This window comes from Daktulosphaira vitifoliae, unplaced genomic scaffold (genome assembly GCF_025091365.1).
Source record: "Daktulosphaira vitifoliae isolate Bord-2020 unplaced genomic scaffold, ASM2509136v1 Scaffold_138, whole genome shotgun sequence".
Classification (NCBI taxonomy): domain Eukaryota; kingdom Metazoa; phylum Arthropoda; class Insecta; order Hemiptera; family Phylloxeridae; genus Daktulosphaira; species Daktulosphaira vitifoliae.
In genome coordinates, this window is record NW_026099707.1 from 1 (window position 1) to 17,815 (window position 17,815).

Sequence of the window (17,815 nt, forward strand, 5' to 3'; positions counted from 1 at the left end):
TGACACTCTACAAGGCATAAGGGATGAACTTACAAAGTATTACATAGTTAATAATTCAAGAATATTGTGTAACTAAAGAAAGCCAAAAAAAACAATGTCTAAATTACATTTATTCTGAAAGTAATTGAGTGATTTATGGTAAAAAAATCACTCTGTATAGATAGTTTTCAAATTATATTGAAATAACTAAAATTAAATAAATAAATTACCACTAAATTATTAAATAAATAAAAATAAATAAATTCATTTTTATTAAATAATTTCCCCTTTCAAAAATTTTTCTAATTTTAATAAGATTTAAAATTTAAAATTCTTATTATTCATGTTGTTTTACTTTAGCTATTGCAATAAAGAAATACTTTATATTTTTATTTACTCTATATTTAAAACCTCACGTCGTAGAACAACAATATTGTATCGTTTTTGCAAAAAAGGTATATGTAAGTGTGATTTAAACAGATGTGTTTCAACGAAAACACTTTACTTAAATTTTTTTAAGATATTCTGACTATACAAGTTTCTATTAATAAACTTGAAAACTTAATAATTTGTTGATACCAAGGTTTAAGTTTTGTATGGAATGAGTGGCCCTTCTCCCAAATACGAGAAATATTTCTATGTTAATGTATAATCCTATGATAAAGTTGCATAAACTTGAGACCCTTAAAAGTGGCTTAAACAAAATGTATAAATACATATAATTTCCATACCTAATAAACACCTTTAAACAATTTAAAAACAGTACGACACGAGGTCACAATTTGTGAATAAATATTACGAGTCGCAGATTTGATCGATTCTCAAAATTTTCATGTTATATTTTAATTTATAATTCATTTTTGAATATAATCACTGATAAATATGTTTAAATAACTAATGTATTATATTCTGAATATTCATACACGAGGACTCTTCTGAAATTAATAACAGAAAATTTTATCGATTCAGTAATTTTATAATACGCATTAGGAGGATGAAAAACCATTTATTTAATTTAAATATATGGTTATGACATCAGCCATTAGTCTTATAACAAGTTTTTGTTATATTATATGCAATAATTAATTTACCAAATTTTAAATTATTTCTAGGAGTTTTTAAAGAAATTCAATTTTTTTTTTTAAATAGCTATGTTATTGTGAAATCTTATTCTTATCATTCAAACAATTTAAGTAATAATATTTGTATAATATCAAAACAAAATTAATGACAAATAAATAATAGTTTTAATCAAAATTGGAGTATTTTGAAAATATTTTAACTAGAAATATAATTAAATTCATGAAATTCTTGTCAATATTACTAATATATTAGTCATTTGTTAGTTTATTTTTAATTTATTTCTGTAAAATTTGATGTATAAATTATAAATAGTTTGAAACTATGAGTTTCGCTAATAAAATATGTTGTGGATATTTCATTCAGGGGAATAATAATACATCAAAAGCACGATTTCCTTCAAAATATGAGCAAAAAAAAATAATTATGATAAAGGTTAACAAACATTTTTATAATCGTAAAGCATTTCCAATTATGGGAGGTACGTGTTAAGAAGCTTGTTCCTTTAAATGGATCACTGATTTTTATGCGTGTCTGTAGAAAAAAAAACAATATAATAAAATGTGATTTTTTTAACATAACTCATTCAATTACTTACAGAATAAAAAAAATTAAAACATTTTTTTTGGTTACCTTTAGTTACATATTATTCTTGAGTTATTAGATATGTAATACTTTTTAAGTAAAACTTTGTTTATTTATTTGATATAAACAAATAAAGTTATATTAAAAATTCAAATTCCATTTATTATTAAATTAAAAACTATAACAATTTATTAAAATCAAAATATGTCTCTATTTAAAAAAAACAAAGTAGTCACTCTTACAAGGCATAAGGGACGAACTTAAAAAGTATTACATAGTTAATAATTCAAGAATATTTTTTAAAGTATTGTATAACTAAAGAAAACCAAAAAATCAATGTTTAAATATATTTATTCTGTAAGTAATTGAGTGGGTTATGATAAAAAAATCACTCTGTATATCAACTATTGTTTGTTTTATGAAAATTAATAATTTATTGGGACATTTCTCTTTATTTCAAGGATTGAAGGGAATTTTTCAAAGTTTTGGTATTATAAGGTTCAACTAGATACGGTTTTTTATCTTTTATGATATTGTTGAGAAAAATCGGTTCTGTAGAAGCAGAGTATTGTAACACAAAAAAAAAAAAATGTACGTCATAGTAAAACAAATAGCTTCTCGATTACTCATTGTAACTAAAAAATAAGTTAAATCATCAAAATATATTAAAATATTAAAAAAGAAATACTGTTTTCTTTATCTTAGTAATTAATCAAAAATATTTTTTCTTCTGATGAGCTACATAAAGGCCATAAAACTATGTATAAACCTAAAATTCTGGTCTATTGATATAAATATGATATATTAACTTTATTTAGTTTGTCATAATTTGTAAATAAAAAATTGACAGTAACAAAATTAATTTTATTAAATGTACTTTTGGGCTGTTAAATATAAAACATAGCTTATAAAATCTGCATTAAATTAATGACGTGTAATTCTTAGTAACTCCAAGTAACCTTTAGAATTCCAATTTATATTTAAAAATATCGTCAGATTTATAATCATGAATTTGATAAAGTACATTCATATAAAAACAAATGTTAATAATAACAAATATTCCATCGAATAAAAAAGATTTTTTAAAGAATATGCCATTAGCTTATGCGACATCTTTTGTATGAAGTCCAAACTAATATTCAAATACCAGTTTTTGAGCATTGTCAATCATAACACATACATAGTCGTATCTATTTCTTTAAAATTAATATTTTCAACAAGTATTGAACAAAATGTATAATGTCATTTAAAAAAATCTATTATGTATTATTATTGTTTATTACCGGATATAGTATATTTAAATTTTAAACTTTATTCTTAATTGTAGTTCAATTATATTTGCTCTTCTATTTGATATGTTTTACATGGAAAATTATATAAAAGCAAAATATTTTTGGCTTCTTCAGACAATTTTTCTGGCTACGTACTTGATTAGTTATATCAAATTAGTAAATTAGGTGTTCATTATATATTAGTATAGGAGACGAGACTTCTTGGCGCGCAATATTGGGTTTAGTTTCGTTTTCTGAGCTCTACAGTTTTGTTAATACTGTCTAACACAAACTATAAATCGTTAATAAAACACTGTACATTTATTATTATAATAGAACGATTAAGCATTGTCGATTTTAAGTGAGACTATCTATGAAACGTCTTGACGTTATTCACGGTTAATTTGCTTAGTATCCCCAACGTCAAGACCTGTAAATTTAGTTGAATTATCAACGCTAAAAACTCAACCAAGTTGAAAACAACGTTTATCGTAATATATCACTTAAGTAGAGATCATAAGTAATCATTAGTAGAATCACATCAATAGTAATCATTAGAGGTCGGATTTTTATGATTTTACATATTTGTTTCTAGTCTATGCAGTTAAATGGGAGTGAGAAATCTTTAAGATTCATGAAACACAGAATTCACAAGAAAAAATTTATTTTGCATAAAAAAGCATATTTTAGGGGTTAGAGAATATTTAACACATTAGAGAATATTTGAGAATATTTTTGTAATATCGGCATATAATGAACATATTTGACGTATATCAGCGTATATAATAGTAATCATTTATAATTATCTTTTGGTATTTAAAAAGATTCTACAATTGAAGTATTCAGAGCTTAATTAATTTTAACTATTTACTTTATCTAAAAAAACCAATCATGTTGTTAAAAAGATCTACTCAATTGAACGTATTATATTATTTGATTATAATTGTAAAAATTCATTGTTAATTTCAGGTTGTTACGTCGCTATTTAGGGGTTGAGCCTAAATGCCCGTCGACAGTATTCTAAGGGACCAACGGGGGATAGCTGGCTAGGCTATATCTACCTTAGGTACTGAAGTNAGGCTAGGCTATATCTACCTTAAGTACTGAAGTTTCCTATTTAATTTATATTCCCTTAGAGGAACTATCAAGGGTCGTACTACAATATATATATATATAAATATATGTAGCACTTTAGGTTAACAACGATATAAATAAATATTTATTAAGCAATTTAAATATTAAATGGATAATACAACCTGCTGGACACCTAGAGATGATATAATCCAACAGAGAGCTGACGGCGACACACACACACACTATATACGGGGTCGAAAAATTAAGATAATTATCAGACAAAAGTAGTGATCGCGAAGATGGTAAAATGTCAACTGTCGATAAGGATATCTTATTATGGCACATTAGCCGTGGAATGCAAAAAGTGTTTATATGTGCAGTCCGCCCTCCTGTTAGTATTGTTGTATGTCACTGCGTTAATTATATATATATATCTATTTATATATGTCTATTAAACGGTACAATGATGTTATGGGAGACAGTGATATGAGCACATATAATGTGATTGTATCAAGGTAAAACTAAAAATCATTGTTTTTTTGTGAAATTTTATATATATCATCAAATTTATTCCCACTTGGGGTTCGAACTTCGTATACCAAGCTTGAAAGACACAAGTGAAACCGACTTGGCACCGTACGTCGCATTTGTAGGGTTGATAAAAATGACAATTCAAGTTAATTTAAATTGAAATAAGTATAACAATATATACTATGTCAATTAGGTTTATATAATATTTACGAAAATCAGAGTACTCCCCTTGTAAGGTGTTTTAAAANAGTACTCCCCTTGTAAGGTATTTTAAAATAAAATAAAATACAATATCGAGAGTTTTACCACAAATAGCATATTTTTGAATACGGGTTCCATTTATACCATGAAGACAAACTAAAGTTCTAAATTTTTTTTCCGTAGTAAAGTATGTTACATTAGCTTTAATTTAAGATATATATAAAAATGTCAGTAATTCCGGATCGTTTTCAAAAATAAAGTTGAAAAACTTTAACTTGAGTGAAAAAATTGCTATTTTGAATCTTCCCCCGTGTGCAGATAAATGGCCAGATTTTCTAAAATTGTTTACCAAATAAATTTATTTTTAATAAAGTTATGACACGTTTATGTATTAAATTATTTATATTTTAAAAGGTAATTTTTATATAAAAACTACATTTTTTGTTCAATTCGGCGGGCATTTCCCAAAAGAAGAAAAGGTTTAGTTTTATATAATATTTACGAAAATCAGTGTACTACCACAACACAAAAATAGCATAATAAAGATTAAATAAAAATGTCAATATTTCTGGAACACTTTCAAAACTTAAGTTAAACAATTTTAATTTTTATTCAAAAATTTTTATATTAAATTCCCCCTGTGGTAAAGGGTCAGATTTTCAAAACATTTATATGAAATGAAAGAAAAGTACCCATGGTTTCAAAATAAAAAAAATTATTTTGATTCGTTCATTTTTCTATAGTCTATAGATATTTTTAGAAAAAAAATTAAAAAATGTCAAAATTTACCAATTTTAATAATTGTAATTTTTTGATCGATTTCTCCCCCATTAATGGGGAACGAGGGAATTTTTGAGAATAACATCTTCGACTAGATACGATTTATGATCTTTTCACTTATCGTTGAAAGATATCAGTTCGGTGAGAGCTGAGAAAAGGTAGGCAAACACAAAAAAATGATAATTAAAAATTTAACACATCATGATAAAATTAATATCTCCTCGATTCTTATCGAATCTAAAAAAATAAAGTAAATGATTTATTTCTTTATTTTTAGATAAGCAATTATAGGTAAATATATGTGCGAAAAACATTTGTCGTTTCATAATTTAGTAACCAGAATTAACGTTTGTCATTTTTTTTTTATTATATAGAAAATTTTTATGACTATTTAATGATAAATTAGTAACTATTAAAAAAACCATCTGCAAAATATCAAAGCTTATTTATAAACTTAAATTTCAGTATTTCATGTTGATTGAAACAAACAAAGGAATTTTTATATAGTATTTTGAGTATAATAATGACGATAAAATAATTATATAAATTACTAAGGTTTTATACCTGTCATTTATAAATAAAATGTTTATATTAATAGTAATATTAAATATTAAAACCAAAATTTAATTTATTAAACGCTTTGTTTGCTATTTAAAAAATATATAAAAATGGCCTTTCAACGCTATAAAAAATAGTATTGCTATAACAGTTTTCATTATCAGTTTTATTCAAATACAGCAATAATCAATCCAAAAATGTATTTTTACATTTTCTTTGTTGTTTATCTAGCAAATAATTTTTCAAATGGACTTATTTTTGAGACCAATCCTTTGGATGAGGTAAATAGATAACATTTAATTATTAAGAAAAGTTAATGGTTAAAAGTTTACTAATTAGAAAATTAATTTTTAGGAATATTTAGTTGTTTATTGAGACATATATTATTTTTTATTCTATCTTACTTAGATATATGATTTTCCGAAAAAAAACATATAAACTTGTATTATTTTTTAAATAGCATAAATAAATAAAATAATCTATGTTGAAATCATGTATTATAAATTTTGGACATCTAGAAATTATGAAAATTTTAAAATTGGTTAAAATAAAATATCTGATACTTTGCTTTTATTTAAATTTTTACTTTAAATTATTTTTCTAATCTAATTAATTTATTAAGTCAGTAATACGATACTCAAACATAATTTTGCATGTTTATACATTTGGCAGTAAAATCTTACTTTCTAGTAATTAAAATGTTACATATGAATTCCTTAAAACTAAAATTAACAAAACAATTAACAAAAAGATAATTAATAATGTACTGTTCTGATAATAAAAGTAAAAACGTATATAATTATAACGTCTTGAAATTTATATCGAATAAATAATATTCCTTGATAAAATATAGTGCAAATGCAAAATAGTGTCCTAATAATAATACATATTACACCACATAATCAAGGTTCATAATAAACGTATGAGCAGAAATGAATCACTGCGCTTTAAAAAACCATGCGCGTGGACTAAAAAAAAAAAAGCTCTTAAAATGGTAATAAATGAACGGATTGAATTGGTTTTTTTATCATATCTCAGGAATGTCATTGGGCGGGTCTGATGAAAATTTCAAATCTTAAGTCGTAAAACGATCGCGGGCGAGCGGCAAAAATTTTCCGACCTCTGCCAATAATTTTCCTGGAGTCTGGTGACCGAGTATTTTCGTTGAAAAAATAAATTTTGAAAATCCAAGCACGCTAAGTAATTTTCCCAGAAAAGCGTTTTTTTCTTGTTCGATTATATAATAAGATATTTATTAAATATTTATAACTTTCAAAATAAAAACTGTGAACTACTAGTCAATTTCTTGAATTGATCATTTCTATTTTATAAGCTAGTTAATATTTACGTAAACAAAAATAGTATTTTTTTTTAACTACGGCAGCCATTTAACACATAAAACATAATTCGTCAGGATAACATAAGTGAAATAATACGTACTTCCGTTCGTGAAAAGATAGTCTATAAACACCATAGGCTGATGATCATTCATATCAAGTTTCATATCAGCAAAATATGTACACCAAACTTGTTGTATACTTTTCGCCATCGGAACACGGTATTCGTTTATCACTACCAGTACGTCTTGTAACTGGTCAGCGTCTAAGTCTGTGATAACTTCGTCTGCAGTTACAAGTTCATTATTAACTTCACGCGGACACATTTCTTTGTTTTTAAACAACTCAGTGAAGGTTACGCCACGATAACTGTGTCACCTCTTTTGACAACAAATTGTTCAACACAAGACAAGTTCAACACAGGCACTTGTGTTAGTCCTTGTTCGTCAGTCGAAACTAAACATGGAGGGACCAATTGTTTTGAAGTACGGAGACCTCCTCCTTAATACAGTTCAGTTTTCGGTAAACTTGTACCAACTGATATATGTCCAACATGATTTTTCGGTCATCGGGCACTACATTAACAGGCATTCTTGCTACTACTCCATCAATAGATATATTTGCCTCAAAACGACCTAACGAATGAACTTTACCAAATCCATATCCAACAAATTCATCTGTTACTTGAGCATCGTAGTCAATTAACAGATTATTGACATCATTCAAACGCATACGACACACGCTACTCCCATGTCGACGTATACTTCAACTGTAGTACCGTTTATGACAGCGTCTTTAAAGTACTTAGACTGTGCACCAGCATGTCCAACTTGAAGCACTTGTCTATTATTATATTGCTTTGACATAATCATTTGTAAGGTACTTAGGGTCGTTGCAATTGTACTTGTATTTCTCCTCACACGACAGTCTCATACTCTGTGACCAGAGGATGGACATTTAAAACAAGTTAGAGTTGGTTTTTGGGGACAAATTTTTGAACACTAAATTGCGTAATTATTTTCGGCTCACGATTAGCCCATGTTGAAAATAACTATGTACGCGTATAAGACAATAATAGTCTTTTTATCGACAAAATTATAATTTTCAAACACATGCACATTTTTTTCAAAAAAAATGTACGCTATACCACGCACAATGAAACACTCGCAAAAAAATGTTATAATTTAACGTATACTTAAACACACTCGAACTAACCCTCCACTCGTTATCCACACGTTTATCCCACACCTGTACTGTAATAATACTTTAGAATCTATAAAATACTCCATAATAAAGTACTAAGATGTCAAGGATTAATATATAAAAAAAACCCAGCACAGGGGGGTCGTAGCACAGTGGTGACGTGGCATAGTTTGATCAAGTATAATGATATCTGACAGTGATTAAAATCACTATAAAAAAAAAAACGCTTTGATGCAAGTCTTTACTAATGTTTAATTTTAAAATTAGGTCTTAAAAAAAAAAAAATAATAATAATAATTATAAAATTTTCTGACTGCATATTAATCTTGAAATAACATTGTTCTTTAACAAAATAACATTTTTTAAAAATAATCAGTCCAAATTTTCATTTTTAACCTATTTTTTTGGTTCTTTAAAGTTCATGAAAAATTTTTGATAAAGATTTGTGAAAGTTTATAGTAAAAAAAATTGAAACAAATAACGTTTAGCCTAATTACAAGTTTAAAATTGACATCTAGGCCAGTCAACAAAGGAAAATTTGCGGAAAAAATTCCCAACCAAATTTTGTTTTTTTAAAAGTTGAATTAATATATGTATAATGTCATACTAATAGTCTTCATTGATTGGAATTGAACTTTTTTTTTACAGCCTAGTAAAAGTTAAAAAATATGAGCTTTTTTAATTTTCTCAAAAAATATTTAACTTACAAAAAAAAGTTTCGTACAAAAGTTTTTTAAAAGACAACTATAAACAAAAAAATCATCTTATATTTTTTCATTGAAACAAATATTTTTCGAGTTACATTACATTTAATATGAGTACTAAAATTTATTTTCTATTTTTTTCATTTTATGATTACTTTTTATCATGTTATACTTACATTAGACACAATGTTATAAATGCATATGTGTGTATGTGTGAGTTTATTTAAGAGATCAAGTTCTATTTTCAAAAATTATATGATTTGATTTTAAATAAACAATAATTATTGTATTATAATTTATTCAAATAATTCTTTAGTGATATAAATAAAAATCACTGAAGAAAACTTCAGAATTAAGGTTATTTCTTACTGTATTCAACATTTAATTATGCTACCTTAGAATATTTTCTAGTATAAAAAATATGTTACTCTTTTGATTTTTAACATCTATTCTATTGTTAAATGTGAAGAAATTATTTTTGTTGTTACCACTTAAAGTAGTTACGGTTGAAAAAAACTATCAAAACTGAAATTAATTAAATTCACACGTTTATAACACAGGGTAACTTTGATTTTCAGAGAACATATTATTTTATTTAATATATTATTTTTATATTACATAATATGAAATATTTATATTTAACATTCCTCTTTTTGTATTATTTAATTTACTTAATAATACAAATTTTAATTTTATTTTATTAGGACATAAAAAAAATGTTGCACATAATTGAACATTTTTGTTCCATATTTAAATGTATATTTTTTCGTTGTATTGTCCAAGGAAATAGATACAACATGTCGATTTAAAATTTAAATATGAAGTCTTATTTTGCATTGTTTACGCTTTGAAACTTATAAATATATTTAATCATTATTTATGGATATTAATGCTTATTTTGTTACAAGCAATTCAATTTTATTATAATATTTATATTGTTCATTAAATTCGTTTTAAACTTCTTTTAGACTTACAATACACCCGATGCTAAAGGTCGTGTTTTTTATTTAATTATAGTGTTCATCTAAGGAACAATCACATTTTTTTTTAGGTGGGGTAATTTTAAATTATACGAATGATTGTTTTTTTACTGAAAATACTACTACCAATCAATAATAATAAAATTATTTGAACAAATTAACAATTTAAAAAACTTAAAACCCGCGTTAAAAGACATATGATATTTGTATACTTATTGCTAATATTCTAAAACTTCTTACAGTATTCTCTTTTAAGTTTCTAAACTTTGTCACCTTAAATAAAATAAATAAATTCTAAAGCAAAACCTAATTTTTTTAGAAAATACTTGTGGGAAATTTTTTTTATATTAAATTTTTATAACCAGTTTATAGAAAACTTCGGTATTTTAAATTAAGTTGGATTTTTTAAAAAACCATAAAGGTGCATACTAGGGTGGCCCTCAAAAATCGAATGTCTTTTTTTTTTTTACGCTACCCCTTAATTTTTTTTTAATGGTCAAAAAAATGAGCTGTGCAAAATTTGGGACCGATCCGTTAAGGTTAACCCGTGCCCCCGGGCCTATTAAGTTGAGTCGAAAAGTCAAATTTAATAGAAATAAATGATCTATGTCTCATAACTTTTTTTTCTCTTAACTTAGAATAATAAAAGTAAAACTCACGTAAAGGAAATTTTACAAGAAATTCAAAAATAATAACTTCAATGTTGTTTTCTCAATAAATAGCCCACAAAAACACTACATACAGTAAAAAACATGTAAAAGTCTTAAAATACGTTATAACTGATTTTGTTGATTTTTAATTATTTATTTTCATTTTATTTTTTGGAAAACGCATATTCGTTTAAAAAAAGATTCTAGAAGTTTAATTTTTTATGCCAAGTACGATAATTATATTAGATTTATTATTTTATGGACAGTTAATTAATGATTAATTACAAATTTAACAAAATTGATTGTATTATTACATTTTGTCGTATCAATATATCAATTTTGGTTTACTGAATTACTTTAAGATAGTACCAATTATATTATTATTAAAGATAAGAATATTTGAGTTATTTTCGACAACTGACATAATTTGTGTCGTATAAATGCAGCAGACAATTTGTGAACACGTTAAATATATTTTACCTGTTTATTATTATATATTAAATGATACGTTTTAATCACAAATGTACAATACTTTTAGCATCTTTTAAAGTATTACGAACTAATATTTATCTTATTGGTAATTATTCCCACGAAATAACTGGTAGTAAGTTACCATCAAATTTACAACTATTTAATCTGAACACTGATTTTTTGAAAATTGATCCATCATTTTGGAGTGCGAACAACAGTTACATAAATGTTTTAAATACTATAAGTAAATTACGAGTCATTACAGCCTAGCGTGGCATTAAATTAATCTAAGACTACATTAATATATTAACTACAAATGAAGAACAGAAACAATACGTTTTACAAATAGTAAGTAATTATTTAATTAAACTTCTAGAATCTTTTTTTAAACGAATATGCGTTTGCTAAAAAATAAAATGAAAATAAATAATTAAAAATCAACAAAATCAGTTATAACGTATTTTAAGACTTTTACATGTTTTTTACTGTATGTAGTGTTTTTGTGGGCTATTTATTGAGAAAACAACATTGAAGTTATTATTTTTGAATTTCTTGTAAAATTTCCTTTACTTGAGTTTTACTTTTATTATTCTAAGTTAAGAGAAAAAAAAGTTATGAGACATAGATCAGTTATTTCTATTAAATTTGACTCTTCGACTCAACTTAATAGGCCCGGGGGCACGGGTTAACCTTAACGGATCGGTCCCAAATTTTGCACAGCTCATTTTTTTGACCATTAAAAAAAAATTAAGGGGTAGCGTAAAAAAAAAAAAGACATTCGATTTTTGAGGGCCACCCTAGTGCATACATTTAAGAAACAATGGTAATTTAACAATTTCTTCTAAAACTTGAACACTAACTACAGATTTGCGCCGTAGTTTTTTATAAAAATGATGTTAATCAATGTCAGATATCAACTATACCACTACTTATTGTATTATGCTGATTTTTTATAACTAAATCTGAAGAATTTATGGCCATATTATTATTACTTATAAAATCGTCCAATTCATTTCAGAATAAAGAATTAATTGATTCATCATTGCCTGCTTTGGAGACTTTTTTTAAAAACAATAAAGAAGATAAAAATGGTATGAAATTTGAAGAATTTGCAAAAATAGTGAAAGAATTTGATTGGTTATATGAAATACCTCGTTATTATGTCATGTTCTTATTCTCAAAATATGTTGGAAACTGTAAGTAAAACTTTAATAATAATATTCAAGTTGAGTTTTATTTTCAACAAAAACTATTATAACTTAATTTGTAAAATTAATGTATTTTCCTATTTTTTTGCTGTGTCGTTCAAGGAAATAGATACAACAATATTTTGATTAGACATATAAATATGAGGTTTTATTTCACATTGTTTAAGATTGAAATCTTATAAATACATGTTATCTTTATTTATGTATATTAATGCTTAATTTGTTACAAGCAATATAATTTTATTTTAATAATTATATTTTTCCATTAAATTCGTTCTAAATTTTCGTGATTTGTTTTATTTTTAATACTAGGCTTTACCTAGCTAAGGCACTGTGAACCTCACACGCATTCAGTGCGTAAGCCTCTTAAGTAGGTCACTGATTTAGGTAGGAGTACCCGACTATGCCGGGCACAATAAGTATTTTGCAGGAGAAATATGACATCTGAATGGGAGATTATCATTTCCACCAAAATTGACCGTATCGTTTCCGTCAAACTGATCTTCTACCTGTCTATCTACTAAAAAATTTGAGAACCATTTAGTTTTATCCATGGGTCACCATGAGCCAGTATCGAGTTTAGCGTAGGAGCAGATTAGGTAGCTGCCATACCAAAATGTTTGGTATTTATTGAATGTTACGTTTAGGTCTGTATTTAAGATTTTTGCGTGGGATATTAATATTGATGAGCTAAATAAAGTAATTTTTTGTCCCATCGCTATTAAATGACATTCGCCCACAAGAATGTTTGCGCCCCTTAACCACCCCTAAATACGGTCTCGTCGTTTTAAATAATTACTTATTTTATCTAACAGGTATAACTTTATAAAAAAAATATGAAGTTTTACCAAGGATAAATAAATTATAATAAATATCTGTCTTATGTATGTATAAATATATTTTCATAAATAATAAAAATATAGTTTATAAGAAGATGAAAAGTCATCAAAACATTAAAACAAAATTCAAATATTAATAATATGTTAAAAAAATATCTAATACGTGTAATAATATGATAAAAATAGATCTATGATCTATACATTTTTGATAGTTGTCGAAAACTAATTTCACAAATTCAAATCGGTTAATTTCTTCATTTTAATTAAATTTATCAATTGTCTCTTTTGTTTTTTTGAAACGGAATTCAATTTTATTCCGTACGCTTTTTGAGATTGTATTATCAAAACTATGTATTTTAATGTAATTTAAGCCTAAATATTTTCTATTAAAATTTTTAAAAATATATTAATAGAGGGATGCGCCTTAAAAAATCGTTCATTATAATGAAATATTTATATAAAAAAAATTATACTCATAAAAAAAATTGTGTGGATCCATAAACTTTTCAATAAGTTATAGCATTATAAAGTTAAATATAATATAAATAATAAGATCGAGAATTTTCACACGAAAATAGCAATCAGTAGCCATTTTCGCCGTGAAGACAAGTCCAGAGGTCAAATTTTTTTTTTTTCAAATTAAAGTATATTACATAAGCTTCAATTTAAGTATATAACAGTGTCAGACCTTCCGGAACATTTTCAAAAGTTAAGTTGAAAAAGTTAATTTTTTATGAAAAAGTTGTCATTTTAATTCCCCTCCTGTGGGCAGAAAAAAGGTTAAATTTACAAAAAAAAATATACCAAATAATAGGTAAAGATATCAAGCATCTTTAAAAAAAAAAATTATATTCATATGTTCAATTTTGAAATAGTTATGACAGTTTTTAGTAAAAAAAATTGAAAAAATTTCGAAAATTAGCGATTTTTAAATTTGTAATTTTTTTGGAGGTTTCCCCCATTTACGGGGAACGAGGGAAACTTTTTCAATTTAGAAGGGTAATGTCTTCGACTAGATACGATTTGTGATCTTTTGACGNGGGTAATGTCTTCGACATTGAAAGAAATCGATTCGGTGAGAGCTGAGAAAAAGTTTTTATTCAAGTGAAAAAAAAACACATCATAGTAAAACCAATACCTTCTCAGCTTCGCATCGAAGCTAAAATGTTCGTACTTTATTTTGTTTTTATGGTGAAAACGGACATCAAAGTTAATAAAAAAATAATATTTTAGTAAAAAAATTCTTTTTTATATTTTTAATTTTATAATGCTATAACTTTATGAAAACTGTATGGATCAATACAATTTTTTTATGATAAATACTATTTAGATATCTCTTTCATTTGATATACCTTTTTTAAAATAAAACCATTTCCCTTTAAATATTTATTCATATATTAGCTTCGATGCGAAGCTGAGAAGGTATTAATTTTACTATGATGTGTTTTTTTTTCACTTGAATAAAAACTTTTTCTCAGCTCTCACCGAATCGATTTCTTTCAATGTCGAAGACATTACCCTTAATAATTGAAAATTTTTCCTCGTTCCCCGCAAATGGAGGAAATATCCAAAAAAATAACAAATTTAAAAATCGGTAAATTTTATCATTTTTCTCACTTTTTTTTCTTAAAACTTCCTTAACTTTTTTAAAAATCAACATAATTTTTTTTTTACTGAAACCTTAGGTAATTTTTTTTGAAAATCTAACACTTATTCTGCTCACAAGGAGGATTTAAAATAGCAACTTATTTACAAAAACTAACTTTTTCAACTTAATTTTTGAAAATTTTCCAGAAATACTGCGTCTTTTAAACATATATCAAATTAAAGCTTATGTCATATACTATAAAATTAAAAAAAAAAATTTATCCCGACAATCTATCTTCTATGCGCAAATAGCTACCGTATTCAAAAATATGCTATTTTTCTATTAAAATTTTAATAAAAGAGCAACTAATATTTTGTTTTGAATCATAATAACAATTAAGTTGAGGAATAAATAATTAATAATTCTATTTCAACACAAATATTTAAATAAATAAATAAATTTAAGTTGTGATATATATTAATATTCGTAGAATTTTGAAATTATGTGATATATTTACTTCAAACAGTACTAATACTATTTATATAATTAAAGTATTAGGAAGTATTATTTAATTTTCAAATAATATAAAAAACTAAATCATATATAAATTATTATTTGAAATATTATAATAAATTAATTAAATTAAGTGTCAATAAAAATTTCAGTCAATTATAATTATGAATGTAATTATTATTAGTCATAACATTTTACATTTAAATAAAAATGAATTATTAACACTTAAATTTTATTTCATTAAGTAAAAGAATTAATGAATTTCGAACAATTTAAGAAAATAGCGACGTTTTGTATCTGTATTTATGAAATAAGAATTGAAAATACTTTTAAATATTATTCGAACGAAACAGATAAGATGACTTTAGTGGGTTTAACCGAAGCTCTTGATTGTTTAAAGTACGAACACCCTGAAGGATTTCTTATTAAATGTATGAATTATTTTGAAGGTGAAGGCGCACAATTTATCAGTATGAAAGGTAAAATTACGTATAATATGTAGAATTTTACTACTTATGAAAGGCCAATGTATTATCTTTCAAAATTTTTTTTTTAACTGCAAGATCGATAGTTAATCCGTTACCAAGAAGGTGAATGGCATCTCCATTTACTGAATTTATTTATAACAAACCAAATGGAAACCATGTGCCATCAAGCATCATGAAATTTCACTTTTTTATTTGATCTTATTACTTCTTAATTCCATCTGATATTCATGATACATTTGTAAGATAATTTTTGATTCGTTACCCAATTTATTTCTTCAAGAGCTGAATATAATTGGTAGTAAACGTTTTTCTTTTTAAATTCATTTTAACAAATATTATTACTCAAATATAACAGCAATAAATAAACATTATTTTTGAACCTTACCCTTTTTTCTCCAGTTAATTATAATAATATATGTTCATCGTAAATTTTTATTTGTCATTTTTGTAAAATATTATATGTTTTTCTTGGATTTTTATACATATGCAATTACGATAGCAAATAGAATAATACTATTATAATAACAAATTTTCGCACCAAAAACTCTTTTTGACAGCATCTAAATTTGATAATCGTTATAACTTAAAATGACTGTCGAAAATATTCTAGCTGATATAAAGTTATTTTATTAATTTTTAAGTAGAATTTTTCTATGCATTAAATAAAAAACTGAAATCTATTTATTTTTAATGATATTTTTTTAAAATTTTTTTTTAGCATTCAGACATATATTCGGGTTTACATTTCAGAAAAAGGTCAAGGCCTTACAAGAAAATAAAAAAAATTAAGTATTATTTATTTATTGTTATGATTTATTTATTATCTGTATACATTGAATTATATAAATCACTGTTAAAACTGTATTGATAATAAATTGAATTAGTTTGCGAGATATTAGGAGGTTTTATTATTGTACAATTGTTACTCCGAAAGGAGCCAAGAAAGGTATTCCTTTTATCATAAAAATTATATATAATTGCTTAAAGTAATAAAAATAAATAAAGAATCATCATTATAATAATTTATTAAGTGTTGTGACAATTTTCAAGGGCTGCGAACCATTTCGAGATGAATGATTGTAATTGAATGTAATTAAATAAACTTCTCTACATGTTCGTACTACTGCTTTAATTGAACAACTTTTGAATAATTATGTTATTTTTAATAAAGAGACAATACATTACCATATAAAACTTTTAACTTTTATTATTCAAAGTTGACGCGACTTATGTCACAATAATGTAGTCGACACTAGTTTTGAGGGTAGAGACCCGTGGGCCGTTTATTAATGAGCAACAACAGGTTAATTTTAAAAAAGACAAACAAACCTAAAAGACGAACACAGTAATAATAATCTTCGCTTAATATCACTTTCGCTGGCGTCGACAACTCAATGTCCGGCAAGATCCTCGGCATCAAAAAGTTAGCAGCGTTGGTGGTGTTGGTGCGCGGGTGCGGATCGGTCGTTGTCGCTTTCATAACGGAAGGAAGACTCACTTATCATTTGCGGCGAGTCGTCGTCGGCCTTACGGCACTTGCTGGACTTTGCACCGTGGCGTATGGCACCCAAGTTAAATTCTTATAAATTTGCAGACTATTTACTAAAATGTTTTTTATTAGTTGCAATGGAAAGGTTTTTGTTAGGTTAAATACCTTTAAAGATAACCCTAAATTTAATTCTAAACTTGCAATAAAAATATTTATTCTACAATGTAAGATTTGACACAATCCCATGTTGCTACATGGTAGACGGAGCTCCACGACCCGCGTCACT

General features: G+C 25.4%; 1 protein-coding gene across 1 annotated transcript; it reads left to right on the plus strand.

The window, feature by feature from the left end:
- Nucleotides 1-6,184: 6,184 nt before the first annotated feature.
- Nucleotides 6,185-16,933, plus strand: LOC126909135 (uncharacterized). Its single transcript, XM_050691552.1, has 4 exons — nucleotides 6,185-6,340; nucleotides 12,423-12,600; nucleotides 15,798-16,031; nucleotides 16,759-16,933. Exons 1-4 carry the CDS (start codon nucleotides 6,257-6,259, stop codon nucleotides 16,827-16,829), a joined length of 567 nt encoding a protein of 188 aa, XP_050547509.1. The 5' UTR covers nucleotides 6,185-6,256; the 3' UTR covers nucleotides 16,830-16,933.
- The last annotated feature ends 882 nt before the right edge of the window (nucleotides 16,934-17,815 follow it).

What these genes read in the sequence shown, in the direction of transcription:
- LOC126909135 (XM_050691552.1), top strand. Translation starts at nt 6,257, where the DNA reads ATGTATTTTTACATTTTCTTTGTTGTTTATCTAGCAAATAATTTTTCA. An exon ending in AGACCAATCCTTTGGATGAG is followed by an intron (nt 6,341 to 12,422) that starts GTAAATAGATAA and finishes AATTCATTTCAG; the next exon opens with AATAAAGAATTAATTGATTC. An exon ending in ACAATTTATCAGTATGAAAG is followed by an intron (nt 16,032 to 16,758) that starts GTAAAATTACGT and finishes ATTTTTTTTTAG; the next exon opens with CATTCAGACATATATTCGGG.